This window comes from Mus pahari, chromosome 2, assembly GCF_900095145.1.
Source record: "Mus pahari chromosome 2, PAHARI_EIJ_v1.1, whole genome shotgun sequence".
NCBI classification, from domain to species: domain Eukaryota; kingdom Metazoa; phylum Chordata; class Mammalia; order Rodentia; family Muridae; genus Mus; species Mus pahari.
Window position 1 is genome coordinate 142,671,737 of NC_034591.1, and position 19,392 is coordinate 142,691,128.

The window sequence follows — 19,392 nt, forward strand, 5'->3', positions numbered from 1 at the left end:
AGAGAGAGAGAGAGAGAGAGAGAGAGAGAGAGAGAGAGAGAGAGAGAGAGAGAGAGAGAGAGAGAGAGATCTCACAAAACTGCAGAGGGAGCCAGAGACCATAGAGGGCACAGCTTACTCTTTTATAGTGGTCCACTCTGAGGAGATGGACCCACTCACACTGGATCCGATCCATTCTGAGGGATGAGTATTAACCACATCGCCAGGCCTTCCTCTTAAAAACCCACAACCTTTCAGTAGTGTTTCAGCATGTGAACCTTCAGGGAAGAAACCACACCCAAACTGTAGGGATGCTCTTTGGTTCGATTCTACATCTAGGCATAAAATTAGCGATTGCAAGGCTGGGGAGATTCTCACTGGTTAAGAGCACCCTCTCCTCTTGCAAAGGACCAGAGCTCAGTTCCCAGCACCCACAGCTAGCGGACCATAGCCCCCTGTAACTCCCCCTCCAAGGTTTCAGGGGCTCTATTCTGGCCGCTGTGGACACCTGCACTCAGACACACATGCACATACACATGTACACATACACGCAAATGCACACAAAATAAGTGCCTACTCTGCTATGCTTATTATATAGCAGGCAATACACATAATTCTTCACAAGTCTGCAAAGTAAAATCTCATAGCCCCATTTTACAGAGAGAGAGAAAGACGGAGAGAGAGAGAGAGAGAGAGAGAGAGAGAGAGAGAGAGAGAGAGAGAGAGAGAGAGAGAGAGAGAGAGAGAGGACATGGGTTTAAATCCATTGTCTGCCTCTAGCATTCTTACTTAAGCTTCTGGAGGCAGGATTTTGAAGCGCTGCTTGGAACCTGATGCCGACAGGGCAAACCAAATTAAACGAAAGCATCTCTAATGGTATTATCTGCCCATCTGGATGGTCTCCATGACAGCCGACTTTTCTTAAACATTTGATAATACCTTCCGATCCAAGTTAGGTAAATGAGAGCCACCTGACAACTGGTGTTAATAACTGTGTTCTATACAGTGGACAAAGAAACAGTTCCTTCAAGTTGTCCTATTACTTACAGACATGTGCCATGGCACATACCTGCTCTCCCCTACCTCAGAGATGGATAGATGGATGGATGGATGGATAGATAGATAGACAGACAGACGACAGACACGAATAGGTAAATGACCCAAGCCAGAGTTAAATTGTGTGGAGAATTATTGGCGAACAACTTCATTTGGGGGTAGCACCTTGAGGGGTTTCACCACACACACACATGGCTCTCATCATATTCTCTACCTCCTTATTTGTGTCTCATTCCCTTGCTACAGTGTAAGCTCACCAAGGAAACAGCGCTTCTAAATTCCTCTCTCCATCTTCCATGGTGCTGCCGGCCTGGTTTGATGATTTTTGTGTGGCTTGGGAGAGAGCTGTGATGACTTCCTTTAGAAACAGTTGGGACATCACGATGACATCACGATACAAGAGAAAGCAGGCTTTGAGAACACAGACCCAGGCCTGAAGGCATAGAGCTGAACAAACAAAGGTCAGAGGCTTAGAGAGGAAGATTTGGAGTTGAGAGAATCTGGGAACATGAGTTTCAGAGAAATAATGTACCTGAGTGTTGAGGCAGGGGAGTTGTCCTGGCCTGGAGCTGCAGGAGCCCAGCCTGAGAGGGATATTTACATGTGGGTGCTTTGGAGAGGGAATGAGCCCAGTAAGAGGGAAGGGAGCAGGTAGCAAAAGGGAAGAAGGCAAAACAAGAACGGGGCCAAAGTTCCAGTCTTTGGTCCTGCCAAGTGTTTGGGCATGTAACTCATAACTCTGCCCCATGGAGACAAGGGGACTGGCCCTCACATACAAGTCAGTCACTGGCTGAAAGATATTTATAAGTGTTGAGGAAACTTTAGGAACTCTTCTCTCTGCCTCTGTGGACAAAGAACCTCCAGTAGCCTGAGTCTGGTTTATAAGAAGCACAGATTCAGGCCACGAGAGCACCCAGGGCCCAGCAATGGTGCACAAATGTTTCAGAGCCCTTGAGTGGAGCATCAGTCCATCATTATTGGTCTGGGACCTTAACCTTGATCAGCTCAATCACGCTGATGTAAATCCCTTGCAAAGCCATGATTGTATGCATGGTCTTAGTCTATGAAGCCGAGAGAGTGTGTGTGCCTTTTCTTGCTTACATCACAGCATGTTAGCAAAATCAAAAGGCGGCTTGTGTAGAGCTCTGCTGACAAGATGTTATGCAAACACGGAAGCTGAGCGCACCTTTCCCTCGTCGAGCTGGAGTCTGTTTTAGCACTCAGGCCTCTCCGAGCTCCTGTCTTGCAGGCATCAGCGCTGACAGCCTTTGAAAAGAGCTTGTTCACATTAGGAAGAAAGCAGCCACTCTTCTAATGTTGATAAATTTTGCAGCAGTTTCTTTCATATATACCAGCCGCCTTGAAACACATCTAATTAAGCAGCAGATAGCTTACTGGGACAGCACTAGGCTTTGATGTGCTCGGCAGCAGCGTTAGGGAGGAGGTATTGGGAAGTTAATCATAATAGGACTTAGCTCTTATAAAATGCCTTTTATCTTCAAAGTGGTTTACAACCACTAATTATTACAGGAATTAGGGTGAATAGCAGCCATCTTGGTGAGACCTGAAACCATTAGCAAGGGCCTTTAATGTATCCTTTAATAGATCAGGGGAGCAGGCAGGGGGGTGTTTAAGAATAGCTGTCCGAACCTGGAAGAATTATTTTATAGAGGTTCCCTGTCTCCCTGGAGGCTAGAACATGGAAATTGGACCTAATTTGAAGAGAAAGGATGCCGACTAGAATTGCGTAAAGCTACAGCAGGCTGCCAGGGGGAAGATGGTCTTTATCAAAGGTGTCTGCACACACCTGACCCTCACAGGGCTTGTCCCTTCCTGGCGTTGGTGGTCTGAGGTCATTTCACTGTGTTCCATCCAGCTGGAGAGTCCGTGTTGCTTAATCAATCTTGACTTTTGTCTCTTCATGTGCTTGCTCTCTTTCCCTCTTTAGATAGGGGATAGAGAGCAAGCACATGAAGATATATATCTGTCTATCATATATATATATATATATATATATATATATATATATATATACTTATATATAGATATATGTACAGATACATATATACATATACATACACATATATATGTATATTCATGTTGGGGAGGTTTAGGAAGTGAAGCTGGATGAGGTCCGACGCTTTGAGATTGACAAGCCTTCCTCACTTCAGATGCTGTCTGCTTTGTGCTTGCCTGCGGTTTAAGATCTGAGCTCTCAGCTTCTTGCTTTGGCTGCCATGCCCGCCTCTTGCTACCGTGCCTCCCTACCATGATGGATTCTTATGCCTCTGAAATTGTAAGTGAAAATAAACTCCCCCTCTGTAAGTTGCCTTGGTTATGGCATTTCATCCTAGCAATAGAACGGTTATTAACAGATACAATATTACATATGTATATATGTATGTATATATATAAACATATATATGTGTGTTTGTGTGTATGTGTATGTATGTATGTATGTATGTATAGATAGATATACATATATAAGTTTACCTTTTGGAAATACAATTGAGGAGGAGGAAGCCAGTTTGATTTCATCTATAGTAATTGGTCAGGTAGTAGCCTAGAGTTCGGTGAGGAAGATGTAATGAAAGAGATCAGCTGGTCGAGTCCCCAAAACAAACACAAACCCAGATGCAGCAAATCTCTTCTCTCCCTTCCATGGTAGTTTTGCTTCCCAGCTCTGCCCTCCCTGTCTCCTACATTTTACAGGCAGGAAAAGGGACTCATGAAGATGTCACTGAACTCATTTAGTTTCACACAGCTGGGCAGTGATGGAGGCAGGACCTGGGGCAGCTTGGCTTTCCCCACTGTGCTGTGTCACTTCCCAGAAGCTTCAGTGTGATGGCCGTGCCATGCTTCATTCTCTCCCTATCAGAAAAGCAGGGTGTGTGTGTGTGTGTGTGTGTGTGTATGTGTGTGTGTGTGTGGTGTACCATTTGGCAAGAGTTGCCTACCTTCAGCCCTGCACAGAGGATTCTCTTTCCACTGAAACCTGGATAGTTCAAGAGAGTTGAATGGCTCTCAAGGATACTTCGGGCTTTGATCTCCTAGCTGCTTGCTACAGATGGGCTTCGGGGAGAATCAGTGTGATTTAGTGGCTGACTTCAAGTTGGCAGCAGGTATAGTGTTGAGAGAAATACCAGCTGAAGCCAGATTAGGGGAGACATTCACTTTAACCCCTCAGGAGGGATTTAGATTTGATCTACAAACTTTCTGATTGCACACTTAAGCTGCTAGAATTACTCTGGGTAACTGGGAAATCTCCCTAGAAATGTTTAAGGACTGGATAATTTCCATCTGCATGTGAAGTGTTTACAGGGAATTATTCTAGAGGAAAGAATGGTTTAGAAACCCAGCTGCAGACAGGTCCGAAGTGTGTTCCACGGAGAGAATTAGCTCAGTGATGGGCTGTGCTTAGCATGGGCAAGGCCCTGAGTTTGGGCTCCAGTCAGGAAGAAAGAAAGAAGGGAGGGAGGGAGAGAGGGAGGAGGAAGGAAGACTGGAAGAGAGGGTGGAACTTAGCCTACCCTTTTTTGTAACTATATTGCCTCTTAGTCTAATAAAAAAAAAAAACCTTTGAATTTGAAAAAAATGTATTAGTTGTGTGTGTGCACGTTTGAGTGTGGAGGTCAGGGGACAGATTTGTGGAGTCAGTGTCCCCTACCCTCTTTACCTGGGCCTTGGGGATCCACCTCCAGCCACCAGACTCACAAGGCACGTGCATTACCCACCGAGCTACCTCACCAGCTCCTCCAATAGAAAATCGTGAGGACCAGAACCCTGCCTGTCCCCAAGGTTAAGGCTTCCTTGAGCCTCAATCATGCTGGAGACAGCTGAGCTCGGGACAGGGTTCCACTTTGCCTCCGTTATTGAGTCCCCCATTGCCCTTGGAAAACCCACACAATCTATGCAAAGACTTCAGATCAGTGCAGGGGCTTCAGGGGAAGGCAGTGAAGGCTGGATGCCAGTAGATACGTGGCCTTCTACTGGAGCTCTGCCCCACTTCTGTGTACTTAGGGCAGTGGCTCTCTACCTGTGGGGCACGATTCCTTTGGGGGTCATATAGCAGATATCCTGCATACCAGATATTCAGTACAATTCATAATAGTAGCAAAATTACAGTTATGAAGCAACAATAAAATCATTTTATGGTTGGGGGGTCACTACAGTGTGAGGAATTGTATTAAAGGGTTGTAGCATTTGGAAGGTAGAAAAACACTGGGTTAGGGGCTGCACAGTCTAGAAGTTTCCACTTCTAGAAATTGCTTGATTTTCAGCCACTTTTTTTTTTCTCCTTAAGAGTTGAATGTCAAGGGGAGACTCAGGCTTCTCAGTTAAATACAGTAGACTAGGAGAGGTGCCTGACTAGTGGTCCACAGCACCAGCTGCTCTGTCAGAGAACCCATGTTTGGTTCTCAGCATCCACATGGTCCCTCGCAACCATCTGTAACTCCATTTCCAGGGGATCCAGTGTCCTCTTCTGGCCTCTATGGGCACTGCACACATACAGTGTACAGACATACAGGCAGACAAGGCAACTATACACATAAGATTTTATATATACATATACGCATTCCATAGACTAGGCTGTACTATTTAGGCCTAAGGAGGCAGAAGAAGGCTGTGGCTCCAACAGCAGTAATTACTCATCTTCTTCTCCCTCCTTCTTCTCAATACACTCATTGAGTTATTGACATACAGCAAGCTGCATGCCTTTGAAGTCTGTACGTTGATAAATTTTGATATAGTTGTGTGCATATACATACAGTTGTGTGTGTATACGTGAATGGAATCAGTCTTCTCTATGTGGGGGATCTCCATCCAACTAAACATGAGAGGTATTGAAGAATATGTGTGTGCTGAATAAATGTGAACTTTTCTCATCATTTTTCCCTAGACAATACAGTGTAAGGACTCTTTGTATAACACTTACACTGTAACAGGTGTCATAAGGTGTCTAGATGGCATATGGTAGAATGCAGGTATGGTGATCACATCTGTAATCCCAGCACATGGGAGACTGAAGCAGGAAAATTACAAATATGAGGTCAGCTTGGGCTACACTGTGAGGCCATGTCTCTAAATAAGTAAGATGTGTGGATATATACATACATACATATATGTAAATATATATAATATTATATGTAAGTATATAATATATGTAAGTATATAATATATGTAAATATATAACATATATGTAAATACACACACACATATATATATACATATATATGTGTATATATATATATATATATATATATATATATATGTGTGTGTGTGTGTGTGTGTGTGTGTGTGTGTGTGTGTGTGTGTGTATTAGAAACTTGAGCTCTCACAGACTTTTGAGCACAGTGAGGAATCTGGGGCAACAGTTCAGGGATACTGAGAGACTATTGAATAAGTAAATAAATCCGTGAGTCTGCCATGGATTCAGATGTCACTCTCATGAAGTGAAGGCAGTGATCATATTCGCCTAGATCTCCCCTCGCCTCTTTCTCGTCCCTCCACACCCTACAGCATCTTCCTATTATGGCTGTCTCCATTTTCCATAAATGTGATCAAATACAATAACGAAGTTGGACAACAGCTGTAAATGAATGTGTGTAAATGGAAGTGTGTGCGTGCATTCTTCCTCAGTTTCTTGTGTTTGTGTGATTATTTTGAAATCTATCCATGTTTGTTACTCAGGATCCAGTTCATGCCCTAGTTGTATAGAGTGGCTTCGATAGTAGTTACATACTACAATTTGTGTATCCATCTGTCTCCTTCAGTGTTGTGTGGTTACTTAAGTTCAGAGTTTGTAGGGCATCCTCCTGCCTGCCTCCTTGTGTGTTCATCTGTTTCCATCAGTGTTGTGGGTGTTTTTTAAAGCCCATCTCCGTTCGATCTCCATGTGTTTCTTCCCTTCTCTCGTGCTTCTCCCTTGTTTGATGGACTGGCTGATCTATCAGCTTTCACTGCAGATCAGAGTGATCCTGAGGACTGATAACTAGGAGCGGGTTGCTAAGAGAGGTCGGGGCATGCCAGTGACCAGCTCTGCGCCTCATTTTTCTACCCTCCTGCTCTCATTCTGTCTCGCTCCACCCTCTTCATACCCTTCTGTTTCCCTTGTCCCCTGTCCAGATTCTGAAAATAACAAAGAAATCCACACGTCTGATGGCCACCCCCAGTGGAAGAGAAGACTCCAGCTCCCAGACACCAGGTCATGGGAAGCAGGGAAGTGGAGCCTACGTGGAGCAGCTGGACCACCCGGAGAAGCTGGAGACAGAGGTGCCAGACGAGAGTGCCATGTGGAAGAAAGCCCAGGAATTCTTCCAGACCTGTGACTCTGAGGGCAAGGGCTTCATTGCCAGGACAGACATGCAGGTGAGAGGGGTCCCCACCTGTTGCTGCACACGGGCTACCTGGCTGGAGTAACCTCTTCCCAGAAAAGGCCTCCCTGTCTTTGCTCTGGAGGGGTTGTCAGTATGTACTGTGTAAGGAGCCTGATCTCTGGTCTTTCCGTGCTCAGCCCTTGCCTGCTGTTGGGTTCTTTGTCTTCCCTGACTCTGTGACTCCCTAAGACTATAGGACTAGGCCACCCTAACATGATGCACTAAGTACAACACAGGTGGCTGGGGCTCAGTTGACAGAGCGCCTGTCAACCTAGCATTCATGAGACCCCAGCTTTAATCTCTAGCACTGCATAAACATACCTAAGTGGGGTGTGGTATGGTGGTGCAAACCTATAAACCCAACAACCTAGGAGGCTGAGGCTGGAGGACTGTTGGTTCAGAACCAGTGGGTACCTCAGTCTCAAAAATAAAATTAAAAGGAGATGTAGCTCAGTCTTAGAGCATTTGCCTAGTATCTCTAAGCCCATGGGTTCAAATACTTCAACACTGCAAAAGTACAAAACTACACACACACAAAAAGGTCACTTATGAAATGACTTTTAAACTTTATGTAATTTCTAGTGTGTTACTGTGACTCTTCCTTTGATCTTTTCCCAGCTCCTTTAAAATGTAAAAATCTGTTCTTACTTCACTGGCCGTACAAATGTAGGCAATGAGGGTTCAGCGTTAGGAGTGGCAGGCACCGGATACTCCTACCTTGTTCCCCCACCCTCTCAAGTACTCCTGAGAATGGAATGGTTCCCAGAAGTTGATAAGGCCTGATGTATACTGAGCAATCCGCTAAAGCCAAGCACATGACAGCATACCTGGGACGGAGACAAGTATGGCCTCAGCTCTCCCAAGGATGCTCAGAATAACTGATCCAAAGCACAGGCAAAAAAAAAAAAAAAAAAAAAAAAAAAATCCCCAGGTGTGATCCATCAGCTGAGGATGCCCACAGGGGGTGCGCACCGGCCTTGAAGATGCCTCTGTTCCAGCTTCTCCTCCAGTGTGAGTGTCACTTGGGCATGTGTGAAACTGTGACCCTGTGCTTCAGGAAGGTGGCTGAGCCTGAGTCTGAACAATGCTCCCTGGGTTCACACTACCAACAAACGTGCCATCACGCCCGTGTGGTCTTTTGTATAGGTATAGACAGCTTGTGGGTCCTGCTGACCTTGGTGTTTCCTTCCTCATCTTTCCAGCTGAAGTAGAAAGGAAGCTATCACTGTTCTACCAGATCCAGCGAGCTGAAGCTGACTAGGGAGGGAGGAAATCTAATCCCAAAGAAAGCACTGGGATCCGGGATTGTTGGGAGCTAGGGAAATTTCATCCCACCTCCAGCGGGGGGATGTCTTTCATTTCTAATGGAGTGGATATGCACCCTGCTTGCGAAAATCAACGCTCTCCTACCCTGAGTTCTTCCCATGTGGTTCTTGCCACAGCTGGTTTATGGACTGTTGACGCCTGGTATGCAGCTGAGTTTCTAGAGTCTTGGCACACACTTCCCATCTCCTTCCTTTCTTGAAAAACCCATTCATATTTAATTCAGTTCTTCCAAATGGCTTTCCCATCAGCCTCTCTTCCCACTTGGTAATGTGTCCTAAATGCCGACATTAATGCACAGCCAAATGAGACTTTATGGCTCATCAGCTAAAAGTCCGTGAGCCCAGTGCTCCCCTGCAGGTGTGTCACAGGCTGTCACACCTGCGGAAGCTGGGCGCCCACATGTGGGTTCGCTTTCCTTCCTCCAAAGTCCTGGACATGCTGGGCGTGCGTGCGTGCGTGCGTGCGTGCGCCGAGGCTGTCAGCCACTTGCACAGGAGTAGCTTGTGCTGCTGGTTCTTGGGTTCCTGAGGCAGGAGGCGAGCCAGCTGAGAGGTAACAAATCTCTTGGGGATCCTCACTTGGAGATGGATTGTTAGGTACAGGAGGACTCTTGCTTTGGCCCGGGGCCATTCCACGCCAGACAGACAGCTGCCAGAGGGAAGTGTCAACAGCTCAGCTACCTCATCCCTCATGCTGTCAGTGGGTGCAGGCTTTAAACCCCTAAGGCCCTCCCTGGTGACCTACCTCCACCAGCTAGACCCCCCCCAACCTCCTAAAACAGCACCATCAGCTGGGGGGGGGGGGCGGGGAACCAAGGGTTTAATCCTCATCATCTTGTAGGAGACATTTCACATTCAAATCAGAACAAAGGGGGCAGTTGTGGGACACTGGGGTTGGGGGGGTATGTAAAGAGTGTCCCCAGAGCTAAAGAACAAAATATGTCTGTAATTACTTATGAGAGTAGTCCTGGGACCCTGGCACAGGAGGCCTCCACTAAGGAAGACCCACACATAGGGGAGGCAACATGGCTCAGGAAAGAGGGTACACGAAGGACCAGGAAGCTGTGCCGCCAACCTGGCCTGTCATGGTGACTCTGTGGACCTGTCTCTCCCTGTCTCTGTCCTTTCCTACTACTTTTTAATCTGGGGGTGGGGGGAGGCAGTCACCGGGGTTCAGACCTGGGTCCTTGTGCAGGCTACACAAGTTCTTTACCACTCAACTACCTCCTCAGCCCTGTTTTTACCTTTTATTTTGAAGCAGTTTCAGCAAGTTACCCAGGCTGGCCTTGAACTTGGGGTCCTCCTGCCTCAACCTTCCTGGTGACTAGGATTCCAGGCCTGTACCACCCAGGCCCCACCCACCCTCCTGCTTTGGTTGAGTGGTTTCCAGATGCCAGGTTTTGTGTCTGAGCCCTCCTCACCTGTGGCCTCACATAACTTCAGAACCCCACATCCTCTGGGCATTTACCTAGAGCGCGACAGCCATGGATAGCACTGGTCCTTGACAGCACTAAGGGTGCCTGCTTTGAAGTCAGAGCTGGCTTTGACCTTTGGGGGTATATGACCCTGGGACTGGCAATGTACCTTTAAACTTCATTTTAAAAATAGCAATAGTAGTATCTACCTCAAAGGAGTATTGTGAGAATTAAATGCTAATAGATGCACACATGCATACGGTTCTTTACAAATCACATAGAAATTTGTTGGGTGCATTAGTTGGCATGCAACAAGGGATCTCTGCACTAAGAGGGTAAGGAATAGGATACTCCAAACTCTAGGCCCCCATGATCATCAACATGTGGATCATCAACATGTGGCTGTCTGGAATGCTTTCAGAAGCTGCATCAGGAGTTACCCCTAAGTCTGGAAGAACTGGAAGACGTGTTTGACGCCCTGGATGCTGACGGCAATGGCTTTCTGACCCCGGAAGAGTTCACCACTGGATTTAGTAAGTACTGGTGGGTGCTGGGGACCCAGGGCCGGGAGCCTCCCTGCAGCTGTGTAAGGTGGTTTCCCGATCCCTTCAGCACGTTTGGATTGTCTCCAGAGCTTTTCTGCTTTCCCTTTGTGGGTGCAGAGCCCGGGGTTATGGGGGAGTAGATTATTGGGCTCTTTTCATGTGCCCACCTTGACTGTTCGTACCATGGCATCCTCTGTGCCCATGGACTGTCACTGCTAGGGCTCCCACATGGGAGCTCAGACAGGTTTGGCACCAGCAGGAAGCTGTGTCAGGATTTTCAGCCCCTTTCCTGCTTTGAGAGACAAAATAAGAAAGTAAAAACGTTGCACTAACTGGATAGCCCAGCCTGAGTCTGGCTGAGTTTTTTTTGAGTTTAGGGTCTTTTGCGTTTAGAGGCATCAGATGTCAGAGAAACTTCTAGATTTGAATAGCACTGTCATTCTTAAGGTCACAAGCAGGAAAGAGAACGAAAGAATACAGATCCTACCCTCAGATGAGGTGAAACAGTAGGCTATTTCCCCATCTATCTGCCGCCTGCAAAGGGTGGTGTGATTTCCTTAAACATATCAGATGTCTTTCCTGACCCTTTCCTGGAATTTACTGTTGACTTGAGGGGACAGGACAGATGGCTGCCTTGCCAGCCAGTGTGAATATAAAGTTGCCAGTATGTGTGAGGTGGCTCTTAGTGTGGATGACAAGGCGAGCTGCTGGCAAGTGTTGGAGGGAACGGCCTTACTGCTTATCACTGAAGCCAAAAAGACAGGCTCCTCCTCCTCCTCCTCTCCTCCTCCTCCTCCCCTTCCTCTTCTTCCTCCTCCTCCTCCTCCTCCTTCTCCTTCTTCTTCTTCCTATTATTATTATTATTAATTATTTGATAGTAGTAATGGAGAGTGAACCCAGGGCCCTGCTTATGCTAGGCAAATGCTCTATCACTGAGCTACATCCTCCAAAGACACATGTTCTACATCCATTTCAGAGATCCACTAAGGAGCCAGCTTACTTCCCAGTCACTGTCTGCAGGCTCTGACATCTCTATCAGAATGCAAATGGGAGATCAAAGAACACAAGCTTCAGACTCAGTGTGCACAGATCTTTGCTATAGAGGGATCCCCTTTTGCTTCTCTAGGGCAAACCTCGAATGAATTCCTGAGACAGTGGACGCCAAGTCCTCCCTGGGCTGAGGATGTCTGATTTATTTTGTTCTTGCTCTCTACTCTCCTAGGTCACTTCTTCTTCAGTCAAAATATCCAAGGAGATGAGGAAGCTGGCCAGCAGGTGGCCCAGCTCCAAGAGGAGAAAGTGTATCAGTCTAGAGGGGAGAAGGATGTGGGAGACATGGACCAAGATGAGGAAGGACAGTTTCAGATGCTGATGGACAGACTTGGAGCCCAGAAAGTTCTGGAAGAGTAAGTCACACTGAGCACCATACTTCCCTACTCACTGTCTCCCATGCTCTCCACTGTCCTCACTTCCTGCTGTTCATTCTCATCATCTCCGACCTTGGATCGGCTCACCCTGGAGAGGACGCCCCTCATCGGAGGTGGCTTGGATGTGTGTTCATGAAAAATGGCGTCACAGGGTTTCTGTTGCCATGAAGAGACATCACAACCGTGGAAACTTACACAAAGAAAATTATTTAATTTGGGGTGGCTTACAGTTCAGAGGTTTAGTCTGTAATTGTCATTGTGGAAAACATGGCGGTATGCAGACAGACATGATGCCCGAGAAGGAGCTGAGAGTTCTACATCATGATCCACAGGAAGAGAACTGGCTTAAGCTTCTGAGACCTAAAAGCCCACTCCCTGGCCATGTACCTCCTCCAAAACAAAACAACACACCCACTCCAAGGCTGCACCTCCTAATAGTACCTAGTAGTACCACTCCCTAGAAGTCTATGGGGAGCCACTTTTTCCCCAAACCACCACAAGTGGGAATGGTTTAATGATTGGAGGTGATCCTGCAAGATCAACAGAAGAGAACCTTGATCACAACATGATTGAGAATGGCTGGCAAAAGAGTTTGTTGACCCAGGAGAGGACCTGCTGCTGCTGGAAGTTAGTAGATAGGAAGTGAAACTTGCCACCATCCGTAGGGCAGGAATGGCAGCTGTGAATAGGCCCAGGACGTTGCTCAGGACAGAGAGGGGAGAGACATAGGTAGTCATTGGGGAAGCGCATTAGTCACATTTGTGACTCAACTTCACCAAGGACAAGAGAGTCCAGAGCCAGGTACCACTGCCGGGGACTCGATGAAGCCCCCTGCTGCAAGAAGATAAGGGTAAGGGCACTGTTAAGAGCAGGACATTTTCAGAAATGGTAGGGACTGTCAGCCACCTTGTTGAAGGGGTCTTAGGTCAGTCAGTGCTCACTGGATGTCACAGTGAGGGACATGTCAAATGCCTGTGTAGAACTGAGATAAAATAATATATCTGGAAGTTGGTTTCTAGAACAGCATGTGAGGGCCAACACAGAAGATGGCAAGGTTCCCAGCCTCACTAATGTGGGCTCACCCTGTAACCTGAGGAACCTGCTCATGACAGAACCACAGATAAACACAGCTGGTTGGAATGGTTTCCAAGCCGCCTACTGCTCAACAGAGGGATGTCGGTTTTTCTGAAGCAGAGAGATGACCTCCTTGGGGCTCTCTCACCTACACTGCTTGGTGGTCCCACAAGGGGTAGCTTCCAGAAGTGGGCATCCAGACCCACAGCTTTTCTTGGAGATCTGGTGGGATGATTTTGCCAATTAGCGAGTTATGACATTTCACTGAGAGTTGAAAGACTTGACCCGTCTCGGTTACTTTGATGTTGCTGTGGCCTGATAAAAACAGCTAAAGGGAAGGAAGATTGATTTTGCCTGAGGGTTTTCAGGCCATCATGACCAGGAAGGCATGGATGGAGGACTGATGAATACATGAGCAGATGAGTCATCGATTGGATGGCCTCAGTAAATAGGTAGACGTTTGAATGGGCTAGAAGCAAGAAAGGATGGAAAGGAAGGATGAAGGAGAAGGAGAGAGGCAAAGAGAGAGGGAAGGAGGGAGAAAGAAGTGAGTGGATTCAGCCAGCAGAGGTTGCTTCTGTTGGATGTAGAGAGTTGTGTCTATGCGATGAGACACTATTGGCATGACCTGACACATCACTTCTGAGCAAAGCCTCTGAAATACAGAAGAATTTTCTCCTTTATCCAGGGAGTCCCTGGCCCTGCCCTCTGGTCATGTTGTCTCTAGGATTTAGTAGGCGATGAGTCGGATTTGTGTTTCACGTAGATCATGGCTGTAGATGTTCGAGTGTGGTTCTCCACGTTCTTCTCTCGGTGGCAAGGGTCATCATGGCCTGTCTCTCTGCTGCCCCTGCAGGCATGGGTTCACCCCACATGCCTGTTTCTGAGTGATTCTCATGACCTACACACCTCTGAGTTTGGCTTGCCACTGTCTGCGTCTCCATGTCCTTCAGACTCACCCTTTCCCCTGCCAGTCCTCCCAGTGCCACCAGGCTCCAGTGGGGTGCTGCTGCATATTTGCCTCCCTTTGCAGCAACAACAAGCACATCCATAAAACAGCATGTCTAACTCTCAACAGTGAGGATATCCTTCCCAGGGACGACCATCTCTTCCCAGCATCTCGGTGTCGGCTCTACCCAAGAACCTCCATCCTCCTAGCAGTATTGAGATGCTGGCAAGTGCATTGCCAGGCATACTTGATGCAGCAAGTCCAATAGGACCATCACAGAGGGAGGAAGCAGCAGAATGAGAGACCAGCACAGGAGTCAGACTGCTGGGCCCCAACTCTGGCATTGTACCAGGGAATGGTCCTGGCATGCTGCATCTGCCTCCCAGGTCACGGTGGGGATGGAGGGGGGCAGTATGCAGAAAGCACTCTGTGCCATAAACTCCAGCAATCTAAGATGATGAGGATGATGTTTTCAGCTGTCTGCTCTCCCATCTGGAATCCTCATGTTTTCCCCAGGAGCCTCACTTACCCACTCCCCGATAATGTTTCTCCTTCCCTTGCAGCGAAAGTGACGTCAGGCAGCTGTGGCTGCAGCTGAGGAAGGACGAGCCTCACCTGCTGTCCAACTTCGAAGACCTCCTCACCACAATCTTTGCTCAGCTCCAAGAAGCCCACGAGCAGAAGAACGAACTGGAATGTGCCCTCAGAAAGTAGGTGCCTGTCTCTGCCTGCGCGTGGGCTATGCACTCTCTTCTGTCTTTTCCGTAGACTCACTATAGTATGCTTCTTTGACACTATGTCCCAAAGGGGGTCAGAGCGCTATGACCAGCATGACATACCTGCTTTTCAGTCCCAGCTCACCCTTATTAAGCACCCTCTCTCTGTTAGAAGCTATTCTAAATACTATGTATGTATGTATGTATGTATGTATGTTAGTTCATTTGATGGGGACTCTCAAATATTACCCACATTTACAGATGACAAATAAGGTTCCGAAAGTAACATGCCCAAGAATCCATAGCTTGTAAGTGTCAGAGACAGGATTCAGAGGTAGCTAACCCAGAGCCCTGGACAGGAAGGAAGAACATCCTACCTGCCTGTATGCAGGAAAGCCCTAGCATGACGGGCTTCTCCCAGCCCCCAGCATCCCTTGCTTTGCGGAGGTGGTCTATCTGTAAGGGCTATCCTCCCATCTCAGTAGCCTCTTTGTCACCATGGTGTGTCAGAAGACAGGGCCAAGACCTCCAAGGAACTACTGCCACTCTGGACCAATATCCACACAGGCAAATAGGTCAGATCAGAAGCAACCTGTGGAGGTGGAGCCCCTCTGGAGAACTAGCCTGTGCTCAGAATTCTGCCCTGGCTCCTCTTGGCCATCCCACATGCATTTACACAGTGAGCTGGTATTTGGGAATGTGGACTTGTCTATGGGGTAACAAAGGGTGGTCAGTCAGCCTAAGGGGAGGCTGAAACCCAGGCAGAGCAGGCAGAGCAGGAGTGCACCCTCATAAAACACCTCATGCCCCCCGTGTGATCTTGTTCAGGCCTAGACTGGCTCACATTCTCTGTGACTCCCCAGTGAGCTGTCTCTCTGTCTGGGTAGTTCTGCAGAGTACCTGCCCAGTGACATGCTTTTTTACATAGTTACAAGTCCGTGGGTCCCTCGTTGCGTGTATGCTGCTGGGTAGAGGAGTCTACATACTGTGCCACACCTTTATAATCTTGTGCCTTCCCAAGCTAACTCTCAAAATAGCCGCCAAGGGGAGAACTAGGTATAGGGGGAAAGCATTAGAACTCTGTCTGCTTCATCATAAGTCGTGCAGAAGGACACCCAGTGGCCAGAAGATTGTTAATAGCATTTTAGGGCAGCCCACAAGGCGTGAAGGAAGGAACAGATGGGAAAGAAACTTGGAATCAGACAGAAAGCAGCCTGGATCTTGGTTCTGCCACGTGTTAACTAGCTGTGCAACATATAGCTAGTTGATGAACATCTCTGAACCTCAGTTTCCATATCTGTAAGGGATGCAGTACGGCATCCATTTAACAGAGCTGGAGGTGCCAGTGGGACCTCACTTGTGTCTAAACGCCATGAATGTCAAAACCAAAACCAAAAACCAAAAACCAAAACTATTGGTCACTGTATCTTGATCATTTTGGGAGTTTGTCTGGCTAAAGGAGAAGGTCAAGTGTATTCCAGATGTGGCATCCTGAGCCTGCATCTCAACACCGTGCCATGAGCACTGTGTGTAAACCTCAGAAGTTGGGGCTGGGAATCGGGACATCTGGGTGTTACCTTGCTCGAGTCTCCCTTGGCCTCTTTGAACCTCTGTTTTCACACCTGGAAAGTGAGGGATAAGGACTAGTGTCCCCTCCTGTCCCCAACATCGATGGCTTTGCTGGGTGGAGCCACAGCAAAGACTGTCAGCTTCTCCCAGGAAGGTGGCCTCTCTGTTCCCTAAGGAGAGTTGCTACCTGAATGGAGAGGCCGTTGTCCTGCCTGGCTTGTGCTCACAGACACAAGTTTCTATTAGCCCTGCTCCTGCAAAGAAAGGCAATCCCTGCCATACTGCGGAGCTTCGTGGCCTTGCGTCCATCTAAGAGTGACTGCAGGAAGTACTCAGACCCTAATTTAGTAATTATGTTTAACATTCTTGACATGAGAGTCAAGGCCACTCTTGGCTGCATGTTCAGAACCATCCCATCCCTTCTTGGCCCTCCTCTGACCATAGTCCTGCTGGCTGAGACTGATCATGACCAGCTCCGTCAGGGTAGTGCTGTGTACCCTCTGCCAGTCTTATCCCAGGGACTGACCCTCTGGCTGTAGAACCAGAGAGCTGCAGGTGAGGAAGAACTAGAGTTCTTACTCACTGGCCATGGACAAGCTGTGTGACTACAAGCTACTTGCTTTTCCTCTCTGTGCATGAACTTTTTGTTGACAACATATGTGAATGGGGAGAGTGTTTCTTTCAAACCCTTTGTGAGTGTGAAAAAAGAAATTCAGATTTTTCGACCAGAAAGAAGAGATGAATTTTCTTTTCAGTCTTTACACACTTATTTATACATACAACTGAAGACTAAGTTTTATAAGCTAGCTCCTGCTTATGTTTCATGGGACAATGAGATTTTCTATTAGAGACTTATAAAAGTCTCATCTATTCTATTAAAAAATTTGGTCATGCCTTGTCAGTGGGCCAGATGGTCTGTAAGGTACCATGCACTCCATAACCTTGGCAGCTCAGAAAGCAAATGAGAAACTGGAAATGGGGTGTTGAGTCCTTAAATGGTCTCTCTGCAAATAACACACAAGGCGAGGCTTCGAGTTTGTTAGGGGAAGAAGTATCCCAGCTGCAGGGAAGGAATAGACTCAGAGAGAAAGGCTTTAGAATGGAAGGCTGGAAGCAGAGCATTCTGGGAATGGTGTGTCCGGCTGAGCTGCCAGAAAGTCTCCAGCTCTGCCAGATTCCTGCAGGTGTGACATTTCAATCACATCTAAAACGATCGCCTGTCACAGAGTGACAGAAATAAGTCACGGCTGCTGTGTGACCACTGTGTGTTACCACTGGGTGTCATTTAATTAGGACCTCCTCTGTGCCAGGTTCTGAGTTAGTCGCCATCTTTGAGGAGTGGGGGGTGTGGTCACTCTGACTGGGCAGGTTCAGAAGAAATCTGCCCAGTCCTGCCCTGGATGCCCCGACTGGAGCTCTGGGCAGTGTGGCCACAGGCATAGACAGTTTCTGCTGCTTCTCTTTGCAGCTACACAGCTTGTGTCTTCCTCCCATGGGACCCAGAGAAAATGGAGTTGACTTCCAGGGGTGTGTGAGTGTGGTCGTCCTCTGGTTGGCTCAGGCACAGGGGTGTGTGAGTGGTCGTCCTCTGGTTGGCTCAGGCACAGGGGTGTGTGAGTGTGGTCGTCCTCTGGTTGGCTGAGGCACAGGGGTGTGTGAGTGTGGTCATCCTCTGGTTGGCTGAGGCACAGGGGAGTGTGAGCGTGGTCTTCCTTTGGTTGGCTGAGGCACATACTCCCTGTTCTCAGTTCCCCGGCTGGACTGGAAACTTTGGGCTGCAGTAAGTGGGGAAAGCCCTTGCTGCCTCACGTCCATTCCCAGGTTGTGGGAGGGATAGGATGCCCCTGAAAGAGGAGACGGTTGGGAAAGCATTGACATCTTGACATGGCAGACCGACCCCAGAGTGTGCTGGGGTGTTGTCAGAAAGAGCTGGGGCTTGCCTCCCCTCGTTGTCATGGATATAGATGAACTAGGAGGAGACATGTCTGAGAGCATCGATCTCTTTATACTGTGTTTGCATGTCAGTTGGGAGTAGCCTCAGTCCCACAAGGCCAGGCGGAAAACAAAGCCAAACACAAGAGTCTGGGCTAGAACCCAGGGCTTCTTCCTAGTGTTCAGTGAAAACCGCTCCCTCTGGGCCTCGATTCTCTCTGAGGATGTAGGTGTTCCACAGCACCTCACCTGCTGCTGCCTCCTACATTCCCAGATGTTCATTTGGCTTTGGTGCTCTCTCTCTCTCTCTCTCTCTCTCTCTCTCTCTCTCTCTCTCTCTCTCTCTCTCCATCTCTCTGTCCCTTTGTGTTTCCTCCACCATGCATATGAAGACCTCCCGGAATGCATGTGAGCTGTGCTTGCTGGCCTAAGGGGTACATCAGCTACCTGCCAAGAAGCAGGTGACTTAAGGGAAGGTGGACTGATATTGGCTCAGGGTTGGAGGATGTATCATTAAAAAGGAATGGCTGGGGCTGGCTCTGATGAAGCATGATGACTTTTTCACATCTCAGAAGATCAGGAAGCACACACACACACATGCACACACATACACACACAAGTGGAAACTCACATGCATGGTATGGGGTGGGGAGAGAGAGAGAGAGAGAGAGAGAGAGAGCGAGAGCAGGAGCTATAGGTTGTTAGATGTGTGGAAGAGTTTCTGGCTGCCAGAATTAGGAAGATTTTGCTATGGAAAGGGTACTCAGCACTCATTTTTTTCTGGAAACAAAAAGAAGCTAGCAGTGTCTGAGCGGCATGGGATGATGGAGCCATGCGCATTGCTCGGATTCTGATGGATCTTGTGAATCATAAGGATGTCAGGATCCCACCTCGGAGGGGTTCAGTTCTCTAGACTATGGGCAGGAGTTTGATGTCTGGTGTTTTGTTTTTGTTTTTGTTTTGTTTTGTTTTCAATTGGGGTGAAAATATGTCATGTTTTACCTGGAACTGGCCTGAAGCTTCAGGCT

At 47.8% G+C, this 19,392-nt stretch overlaps 1 protein-coding gene across 1 annotated transcript in view; it reads left to right on the plus strand.

The window, feature by feature from the left end:
- The window catches only part of Cracr2a (calcium release activated channel regulator 2A), an 84,019-nt gene that overhangs the window by 15,265 nt on the left and 49,362 nt on the right, over positions 1 to 19,392 (plus strand). The window contains exons 2-5 of the mRNA XM_029535423.1: positions 7,162 to 7,404; positions 10,574 to 10,685; positions 11,920 to 12,103; positions 14,711 to 14,857. Coding sequence (XP_029391283.1) covers positions 7,162 to 7,404; positions 10,574 to 10,685; positions 11,920 to 12,103; positions 14,711 to 14,857 — 686 coding nt within the window. The remainder of the gene's footprint in view (positions 1 to 7,161; positions 7,405 to 10,573; positions 10,686 to 11,919; positions 12,104 to 14,710; positions 14,858 to 19,392) is intronic.